At 38.8% G+C, this 11,216-nt stretch overlaps 1 protein-coding gene across 1 annotated transcript; it reads right to left on the bottom strand.

The window, feature by feature from the left end:
- Positions 1-557: 557 nt before the first annotated feature.
- On the bottom strand, positions 558-5,026 carry LOC113230300 (metallo-beta-lactamase domain-containing protein 1). The gene is made up of 5 exons (XM_026464170.1): positions 4,876-5,026; positions 4,448-4,612; positions 4,236-4,349; positions 1,076-1,224; positions 558-804 (listed from the first exon to the last, which is right to left on the bottom strand). The coding sequence occupies exons 1-5, from the start codon at positions 5,024-5,026 to the stop codon at positions 709-711; spliced, it is 675 nt and encodes a 224-aa protein (XP_026319955.1). The 3' UTR covers positions 558-708.
- Positions 5,027-11,216: the final 6,190 nt, after the last annotated feature.

Below are 11,216 nucleotides of genomic sequence, written 5' to 3' on the forward strand. Positions count from 1 at the left end.
TGATCTAGTCCTCTTGCCTGTCCAGTATCTTTAGAACAATTTTGTAATTTAGTTTTATGAAAATGGAATCAATTCTGTTACCAGTTAATCTAAATCGAATGGGAATCCAACTTAGTAAACAACAAATGAATTAATATTCACTGTTCTATCTCGCATCTTCAATAATAAAGTAATGAAATCCGTAATATTTAGGAAACTGACAATAGATTTTAAAAATAATTCTTGTTCTGTTCCTCTTTATAAAAAGTAAGGTAGTGTAACCTTTCGTTCTTTGCAGATACTTTTAAAATTACGTATAAAAATGTTGGAAAGACATTTGGCTATTTAGACACTGTAGAACACGTAACAAAACTGATACCTTTGTCTATTAAATGGTGGAATTTACGTTGTAAGTTCCTGGTTTGGGGTTTAATATAAGTCTAAAACTAATTTAAAAAACTAATTTCATCGGAATATTATAAAGATTTTACTTCTTTTAAAAATACGCAATTACTACCCTTACTTACTACCCTTTTCATGGTTTCTAAAACCAAAGTTATATAAAATTATAAATTATTATTACTGTCAAACAAAAATTGTATATTTTTTAAACAGAGTGTAAATATTCTTCATATAAAAAAATGAATTTTGGTACAATTCTAGATAATGTCTATTGAAAACAACATACCTGCTGTTGTACACACTGAAATCTGTAGCTGGCAAGTAATTCTATAGGATGTCAATTTTCAATACAATGGATGCATTATTTTTATAAAATAGACTCATTTTATGATTTTGACTGTTTTCTACGATTACTAATGTCTTCTGAAAGAATGCATAATTACTTGCATCACTGGTCAGTTGATTTTTAAAATACAAAACTGATAAAACACTTTCTGTGACATCTGTAACTTCTACAAAAGATCTGTAAACTTACAGGGTTATTACACTATCATTGTGTTATTGTTATTATCTAATATTCAACTGTATGAAGCCTTTAAAATAAATATGTGACTGAAGAAATCTTTTATTTACCAAACACAGACCCCTTATCATTAATCTGTTTTCTAAGAGAGAGTCTAACATTATTATTTACTTGAAATTTCTTGCCATGTCCTGGTACAATCCAGTCAGCTAATTCAGCTACCTTCAGTCTATTTTTACTTTGTAAATCTGGATTTTCACTGCCTGCATCAATCCATATATTTGGGTGTTCTATGTCTTCAAACTTTTCAAACAAGTCCCCTGAAAATAAATTCAACCAAAATAAGTTTTGGCCTTTTTAGATGAAGACAGGTACAGCTTAACACTTTGGACTGTTCTTATCGTAAGCGGCATGGAGTTGGATTTAAGACTTAAGTGTCAAGCTAGACGTATCAACCTTGACATTTGAGATTTAAGTTCAACTAATCATAAAAACAAAACAACACTCATAGCCCCGCACTAAGAAAACCCTGTGTCGCGGGTGCCATGGACATACACATAGACAACCACACATTACACCCAAACTCGGGGTGTATTAGTTGTTCCACCTCCATGTGTGCGAAGTCCTTGAGCAGTCTGTGATAACATGTTGTCACAGAACGCCCAAGGATGTAGCCAGTACACCCTGGGGCCAACACTGACAACTCCCGGCTTCAGTCGGAAAATTGTCAGTGAGGGCGCGAAGCGATCAACACGGCCCGGCCATGCGTTTCTAGGGGTGGACCATGCCACGTAGTGGGCAGTCTAAATTTACACCCTCCTGCGTTAATGCCTACGCAGTAGAGCACCGTACGCAGGGATGCAGGAATCCTGGGGGGTTTAGCCCGAGCGGGGTGGGGACCCCGGCAAGCAATACGCCCCCTTTGGCCCTGATTTCCTGCTAAACGGTAGCCCTGTGATTAGCCAACACAGAGAAATGGCATTGTGTCCCGTCTGAGGGTCACAGGCGAGGTGCGGGGGGAACGGACTCGGCCATGCTGACGGGGTGAGTATGTGCGGAACACCTGGCTAACTTTGTTCAGGTCAGCCAGCCGCACATTTAGAGCCCCCGATGTCGCGCAGTGAGCTCCTAACGCCTGCACCTATACTCTCCTGACGATCCTGGTGTCCCGAATGGGACATCCCCAAAGGTGCGGGCTCCGTGGTGGGTGGGAAGTCAGAAGAATGAATTCAAAAAACAATAACATGGATACCAATGATCGTTCTTTGTTAAAATTTAATAACCCAAAACCGGCAGTACCGGAGGGGAAACCCAAAAGTGCCCTACAAAAACACACAGCGCCCTACGGTGAGTGGTAGGCCAAAGGGGAAACCCCAAGGTCAGCCGAGCACCGATGTTGGTGCTAGCACCACACCAGCGGTAGTGGCCCAAACCCTAGGTTCTGCGGCCCCCGCTCACAACCTTTCAAACACGGCCCTTAAGGCAGGGTAGACCCTGGTGAGACGCCAGCCCAAATCCAAGACCACGGCACCCATCCATAAGGAATGAACAAGTGATCACGGCGAGCGTCCACCTCCAGTCCAGCCCCCATTGGGAGCAGGGGACGCCCTGCCCGTAAAAACATGAAACGCCGTCGTAGAGTACGCGAGCGTCGCAACGTAAACAACCCCCTGCCGAAGGAGGGAGAGGCAAGGCCCCCTTCTAACAACAAACCGGCAGAGAGCATGCAGAGGTCCTCGACCATTGCCAAACGTGCCCGCCTTGACGAGACAATATCTCCTAGACGCGAGCACAAGCGGCAAAAGGTTGAGAGGGCCGCCCAGCATCGAACGAGGCCACCAGGCCAGAACTCATGGCGGTGATCACATCAACCAAAACTGGCTACATACTCGTACGGAGCCCCGATGCCGACATGGTTCAAGTGGCCCTATGTCAGCGCCTCGCGCAAGGAGCGGAGGAGTGCAGCGAGGAGGACGTCGGCCCACAGTTTCGAGGTAAACTGTCTAAGTGACGGGTCCCTGAAACTGTGGTGTCTACCTCTAGCCACTTTCCAGTGGCTAGAGGATGCCATTAGCACCATCAGTCAGCCATCCGGGGAGCCCCTCTCATTGAAAAATGGTGTGGGGGCTCCCCGGAGGGTGGTTTGCGGACTACTCAGCCCTGGTCATTGGGAGGATGCGCGTCGAATCGGCCTCATTCTCAAGTGGCAAAACCCGTGGGGAGGTACACCGCTGGGTTGTTCACAAGCTACAGCAGCATAGTGAACACTCCTTCGCAGTGGTGAGCCTCCCAGAAGAACTCATACAGCGCAAGAAGCTCAAGAAGCGCATAAGTTTCAGGAGCACCGCGTCATGGCGGGGCTACTGCAGGAACATCACGTCTTGTGCATAAGCAAACAGAATAAGGAAAATCCTAGGCAACTCGAAATTCTGAGCTAGGTTCAATACGCAAAATAGACAACACATACACAACTTCCCCTGTGGGAACGGAAAGAAACCTTCTGGAAGCACATTTCACAGGATGTAGGTTCGTCCAAGACGACAGGTGCGAAGAAATTAACTACATCACATCGATCCATAAAGGGCGATATGCTGAACAAGTAGTAACATACGAAAAGACAAAATGGGCAGTAAACACCTTTGAACCTTACAAAGCTATGGGCCAAGATGGAGTATTCCCTGCACTCCTACAATGGGTCAGGGACACACTGGTCCAGCACCTGGTCAACATCTGTCTAGCATTCATGTATGTGCCCCACAGCAGGCGAGAGGTAAAAGTCATATTTATACTGAAACCAGGAAAATGGATACCAACCTGTTGCACCAAGTACCAAGTACACCCAAACTCACGAGAGAAACAAGTGTATACACATATTTCCTCATGGCCCTGGAATCGAACCCAGAACCTCTGCATGGCACTCTATGGCTTTTGCGATAAGAAAGGTCAAAAATGTTAGTTTACAAGCTGAAATGTGATTATTTGATAAAACAATAAAAGGTAAGTTTTTATCATTGACTTACAATTATATGGACGTCGGGTCCACGCTAAAAAGTGTCTGACCATATAGGGTGTTAAAATCGTATACAGAGCGTCATTCACGCTTTAGTCTTCGTTTGTTCGACTGACAGAGAAGCAAGCAAAATTAGACAGTACTGTGATGACATTACAATTTAAATTCAACATTTTAGCTTTTTCATATTCCTTTACACGTCACTATGTTTAAATAGGTTGACTTGGGACATTTTTTTCGTGGTTTTTGTATCAAACCCGTCGTCCATTTATTTGTAAGTCAATGGTTTATATTATAATTTTCAAATCAATAATATTTTACCACTAATGGCTATAACTTCCCCTTGTACAGCTTTCACTAGCACAGTCACATCAGATAAAGTATGTCCTGGTGTAGGTATTATTTTAACACTTTCATTTATCACATAGTTTTCACCTGTAAGAGCAAATTGTATTGAAAATACCAACATAAAATCTTACCAATTTTAATTTTTTTTTAAATACAATACTGTACTGAAATAAAACAATACCTACCTTTATCAAAGGGATGTAGTAAATATTTGTCTTTGAAATTAACACTGAATCCAACAATATGCTTAGCTTGTAGGAATAAGTTGTTGTTCCCTATATGGTCAGAGTGGCCATGAGTTGAAATCACATAGTCGATTTGATCTGGCACTAGACAATGTTTTTGTAGAGCTGCAAGCAAGAGTGATGACAGTTGAGAACAAGGTTGTAACAAAAATTTTAAGTGATAGAATAAATTTCGGCATCGACAATAATGTTTCCTTTCATTTTTTTAATATCTATACAAAACTTTAGAAAGATGAAATAGGCACTTTAAATAATACCTAATAGGTTGGGATTTGTTACATAGACAGGGAAGGGATATATAATAGAATAATGATGCAGTAGGTATTGATTTTTTATCGTTAATTTATGTACATATAAGGTTTAATAACCGCTTAAAATTTTAAGAGAGTCCCAAGCAGTCATTGTATCCACGATAATGTTTTGAGAGCCCTTAATCAATGTACATGTACAATTAGCTATCATAGTATCGTCACCATCCATTTTTGAGTAACCGTCGTACAAAATTAAAACTTCACTCATTTTCAGTGTTCACGATTCATAAAACAATGTGTAAAACTTTATCACTCAAAGTAAACATGACGTACACAAATAATGTTGCCAATGCCAATTATTCAAAATCACGGTTATAATTCCCAAATTTGGGGAGAACAAATGTCATATTCCCCACATCTCGAGTTATCATTACTTATTACAAAAACATCGCTTAAAAATAATTATAATAAAGAATTAAGAAACTCATAATGTAACCATCTATTACGTTTGCTGTGAATGTAAACAGAATGTAAAATGTAAAGCAAATTCCAAAATTAGATGACCTAAAATCGTTTATTTATTTTAATGAGATTCAACATTAATCAAACATTGAAAAAAAAAAACATTTTTCTTTGCCTTATAAAATTAAGTAACTTAATTATTTTGTTGCGCATTTGGTGACCCTATTGTTAATGTTAGAAAAAATCAATGAGTAAATTAAGCCTCAATCTATATTTAACATTTAAAGTTGACGAGTGCCAAGTGGTAAGTTGTGGTGTGGAAATACCAACTGCTGGACTTTGTTTATCAATAGCTGATTTCGTTTTTCCTCATACCGGAGACGGGCCAAGGGAAAGGTCATCAGTCTATCGGAATGAAACATCATTTTATATGACATAATGGTCTAATTGTACAATTTGTCCAAAACAACAAGATTAACAAAAATGGTTTACAAAACAAAAATATATTTTTGTTATGTAAACCATATTTTTTTAAATACACTGAGAAATAAGCAGAGGTCTAGTTTTGATACATGTTTTTAAATTATTTTTGATACTAGTTTTGTTAGACAGTTGTTCCATTTGTAGTGAAATATGTTTTAGATGTGCAAGTTATTTGAATAATGAACATAGTTTTATAAGTAATGACTTTTCTGATATGCACTTAAATATTTTCCATTTTACAATTCAGAACTAAGACGGTCTGATAATAATTCTATTTAAACTGCTTGTTAATAATGCGAGGGATGTGTGATGTTGAAAAACACATCGATATAGTTCATCAGTGTTTCTAACAATAACGATGAAACTAGCGATGCATCGATAGATGCAAGCAATCGATAGACTAAACAAAATCATAAAATGTTAGAATCCCCACATATCACCAATCCCCACAAAATCCCCAATCTAGTTGAAATTCCCCGTAATTTGAGGAATTCCCCAGAAATTGGCAAGCCTGTTCACAAAGTATTCTAGTCTGTGCGTGGGCCAAAGAGTTCAAGTCGTCACCAATCACGAACTTGTATATTAAACTGGAGTCTACTCTCGATCTCCGTCCGAAACAATTACTGCCAAATAAGCAATACTTGACCAAATGAAAAGACGCGTGATGCTAACGAAGCTTCATACTTGATACTTGTCTTTTAATTTTGTAGAATATTACTTATTTGACAGTAATTGTTTCGGACGGATGTCAGAAGGAGATCGAGAGTAGGACTGGACCGCGCACTAAGGGAATAAAACGAGCCGATGAGAGGCTTCAAAGTAGTAATGCGTCTCTCTCTTAGGGTCGTATTCCAGAACTGTACTCAACGCTCAAGTCAGGATTTGAGCAGACTTGAGTATGATTTCAAGCACTGGAAATACGACCCTAATGGCAAAGACTTGAGTATGATTTATACTGCTTTGAATCATACGCAAGCGCAAGTCAGGATTTGAATATGGTTTAAAGCACTCGAAATCATACTCAAGTCCCTGCCATTAGAGTCGTATTTCCAGTGCTTGTGTTTCCAGTACAAGAACTCTACTTCTAGAATACCCTAAGGGTCATATTCTAGAACTCTACTCAATGCTCAGGTCAGGACTTGAGTATTGCAGTGAACACTAAAAATCATACGCAAGTCCTTGCCCTCATGCGAAATGGACGCAGTTGGCATTTAAGATGACCTTAGATATTTTCGCTTCCCGTGTTTGGCACAGACCAATGTAACGCTATCTCTTCTGTCTCACCATGGCACGCAGTAGTTATACAAAGACAATAACGTTTTTTTATGTTTTCAATGTCAAATGTATCTTATGCCGCATTCTCACATTCGTGCGAGTGGCGATGCGATACTCGAACATGCATGTATAAACGGTCAGCTCGTTATTCGTGTCGCGACTCGCATCGCCACCTTGTCCAAGAAATTAATTCTCTGGGTAAAGTGTATAAACAAAAATAAAATTATTTTTCTTAATTTTACAAATTATAAATCTAAAAAATAATTATCATCATTATCAATCACATAGTTATCGTCTTCTGATATTGACGGTTAAGCTTTATTTTCCTTTTTTTTTTCCAGTATTTTGATTTTCTTATTATAAGAGCTAAAAGATTTAGCTACCAAATATTTTTGTAGCTAACAATTTCGTAAATGTCGATAAATCTATATAGCTAAAAACTGGCTATAGTAGCAAAACTGCGAACAAGTATACCTTCGCGTCGCCGTCGCCACTCGTATCTAACTTCGTGTCGCTACTCGTGCCTAACTTCGCGCGACAAGTGCGAGTCGCGATATGCGACACGAATCACGAGCTGGCTGTTTACACATGCATGCGTGTTCTAAGGTAGGCAGGCACCAACTTATGAAATGTAATTAAGAGTAGACTGGACTCACAGATATCTGTGACTGGACTTCTTAGAACTATGGCGTTTTGTATCGTTGGTACCTACCACAGACATATATCTAGATAGACGCCGTATATCTTTATAATTCTAATTCTAAATATAATAGTTTTTGTTCAAGTATTTGTTGATTACAAGTAGCAGTAATATTAATATAGTAAAAAAAACTAGAATAAGATAGTTAAGTCCTTTATTTTACTTGTTTTAAAAAATGTTGATTACTTAAAAAAAATTAAGACTTTAATTTTTAATCGACTTCAAATATTAAAATTATTGTTCTTTCACCTGTTCTTTCAATAAAATAAGCTGTTATCGAATAATATCGTTTTATCTTATGTTAATTATTTTTTACTTATGAACTAACATCAAAATGTTTTACGTACTAAAAAAGATAATTAAGTTATCATTTAATAAGAATTGAGGTTTTTGGCGTAGTTAAAAATATGAAATCAAATTATTTACAATGATTGATTTTTTAGTTATTTACAGTATATTTACACTTCCGTGATACGGAGCAAGTGTTCAAAATGTCCACCGTTTTCCACAATGCATAGTCTAGCACTGTACGGTCTACGACCGACAATGCGCTCCATCAGCACTTTACGCCATATTGTAATTTAAATCAGTTCACAATCAGCCATCGCGCAGTGTACTCATTTCACACCCATCAAACGTGTCATTATTAGTTGTAAATCAATACTAATAAACACACTAAACAGTTATCATACTATCATTTATAAGAGTACGGATACACCGTACATCTTTTTGGTCCTTCGAGCGACCTTTGGACCGTTTTTGGTTCATTCGAAGTCGTGTTGTCAAGTTAAAGTGTCGCGTGTTTTAGTGTACAGTGCGATCGGTCTGTCCGGCCTCCCACAAGCGGGTCTCACCGGGCAGATTGAGACGGCGCAATAGCTGTACACTGGCCACGTGGCGCTAAGCAGAGAGGAAACCAGCATACTTATCATCGTTATTATCATATATCAACTAGCAAATCAATTATCATTCTTCGGCAAGCATATCATCAAGCAGACATCAATATCAATCAATTTATCAATATCAAATAAGCGAATAATCAAAAAACCCTTATCATGGAGTCTCTCATCAACAGACAAAAGGAAATTTATACGCAAATCAAGAAAATCAACATCAATTTCAGCAAGGACGGCGCTGAAAGGAAAAGCAAGCCGAAGTACATTCCAAAGCGCTTGAAGTCACTTTGTGCCCTTTGGGATGAATTTGAACAAAATCATATCAAGTTACAAGCAAGTGAAACAAAAACCGATCCGTGTTGTAGCACCGAATTTTATGCAAGTGTACATCAATATTTTTTATCGACGAAGTTGTTGATCAGTAGCTACGAAGTGGAGAAAAAACAGAAAGAGATAGAAGATTCAAGCAGTCACTCGTCGGATGAATACGAAGAAGATGGTGAAGAGGGGGCCGGTAGCAGCGGGTTTCGTACTCCTAATTTGAACCGCAACAATCAAGATCACGGTACTAACAGTAAAACCGACGACCTCTTCAGGAAGCAAGCAAGTAATTTTCGTGCTTTTACTAGGACAGTGTCTAGCATTGACCTAAACTCCATCAACAGTAAGTGGGAACTTGAAGATGCACTGCGTAATTTAGAGTCACGCTGGAAAACAGTCGATCAAGCTCACTGGGAACTAGACATCGAGTTGGAAGGTGGTATAAACACTATTTATGAAAAAGCATTTAATACTAACGAGCGCACTTATAATCAAGTTAAAAAGGCCATAAACAGCAAGATGTGGTCTATCTCACACATTGAAAAGTTTACCCCAAAGATAGACGTCCCAGTGTTCAATGGAAGTTATCAAGCATGGGTGTCATTCAAAGACCTATTTTGCGAAGCAATCCACAACAACCCTTCTATGTCAGATGCTCAGAAGATGCAGTTTCTCAAGAGCAAAGTGAGAGGCGAGTCCGAGCGTCTAATTCAGCATCTATCGATCAGTACAGAAAACTATATCACTTGCTGGGAGATCCTGAATAATCGGTATAATAACAAGAAACTGATATTCAACTCTCATATTAATACAATTTTGGATCTACCGAATTCCAAGCAACAATCAGTGACTCATATCAAGAAGATTCACGACACAGCCAATGAGTGCCTGAACGCTGTTAAAAATCTAGGCGTCGATATCCACACATGGGACCCACTCATTGTGCACCTTTTATCATTGAAATTAGACACTCAGACATATAACGACTATATGGATTCAGTGAAAAACAAAAGAGAATTACCCGAGTTGAAGGATTTTTTTGAATTCTTAGAGAGCAAATTCACAACAATGGAGACTGCGCGCCGAAAGCAAGATGGCCCACAGTCTCAATCATCATTTTATCAAAACAACAGACCATCAACATCGGGATATCAGCATCAAAAATCAAACTACAATTTTAAGCGTCCATTTCTGAGTAATCAAGTAGTTACGAAGCAGTCACTTGCTAAGAAATTCAATCGAAAATGCCCAGTGTGTGGCGAAGAGCATGGAATATACCATTGCAATCAATTTTTAAATATGACCCCGATAATGAAGCAATCAACTATCAAAAAATTTAATTTCTGCGAAAACTGCCTTTTCGCTCACAATGGGAAGGCATGTATTTCCAGTAAAAAATGTCGTGAGTGCAACGGAAGCCACAATACAATTTTACACGAGGCATATCAAAAGTCAAGCAATTCGACACCCAGTAGCGGTACGACGCAACAAAAGGCATCAAATTCCGAGCAGCCACGATGCCTTAGCAACAATTCGCACGTTACACGAACATGTGACGTGCCAGAAATTTTATTAGCAACAGCTATGATCAACGTACAAGCGAGTGACGGTACCTATCACTCAATGAGAGCCCTCATAGACCAAGGGTCACAACTTTCATTGATATCAGAGAAAGCAGCACAATTATTATCAATACCAAGACAAAAATGTAGGGGTGTCGTTTCCGGAGTCGGAATAAAAGAAAGCAACTGCAAGGGTCAAATAAGTATCAACTGCAAGTCAACAGACGGCAGCTACAATTTCAGCACAGATGTCCTTATAATGAAGCAGCTTATCAGAAACTTACCAAATTACTCTTTCCAAAAACCATCCTGGGAGTACTTGGAATACATCAAGCTAGCAGATCCTAACTTTAATGTCAGTCGTCCTGTAGACATATTACTAGGAGCCGAGGTTTATTCAAAAATCATCTTAGAAGGCATCTGCAGATCAAATCAAGCAACACCAATTGCGCAACAAACACGTTTGGGGTGGATATTGTGCGGCAATGTAAACTCACTACAATGCAATGTCGTACTCAATAACATAGAACAAATTGAAAAATTCTGGGAAGTCGAAGATATCACGGAAGAGACAACCCTATCAACGGAAGACCAACAATGTTTAAAATTTTATCAAGAAACAACTAAAAGACAAGATGACGGCAAATATGAAGTGAGATTACCAATGAAACCAAACTTTGAAGAAGAATTAGGACACTCAAAATCAAAAGCAATAGCACAATTTTTACAATTGGAAAGAAAGTTCGAGAAACATGAAAA

Source organism: Hyposmocoma kahamanoa, unplaced genomic scaffold (assembly GCF_003589595.1).
Source record: "Hyposmocoma kahamanoa isolate Upper Pololo Valley unplaced genomic scaffold, ASM358959v1 63, whole genome shotgun sequence".
Lineage (NCBI taxonomy): Eukaryota > Metazoa > Arthropoda > Insecta > Lepidoptera > Cosmopterigidae > Hyposmocoma > Hyposmocoma kahamanoa.

What these genes read in the sequence shown, in the direction of transcription:
- LOC113230300 (XM_026464170.1), bottom strand. Translation starts at nt 5,026, where the DNA reads ATGAGTGAAGTTTTAATTTTGTACGACGGTTACTCAAAAATGGATGGT. An exon ending in ACTACATCCCTTTGATAAAG is followed by an intron (nt 4,350 to 4,447) that starts GTAGGTATTGTT and finishes TTGCTCTTACAG; the next exon opens with GTGAAAACTATGTGATAAAT. An exon ending in GACATGGCAAGAAATTTCAA is followed by an intron (nt 805 to 1,075) that starts GTAAATAATAAT and finishes GCATTCTTTCAG; the next exon opens with AAGACATTAGTAATCGTAGA.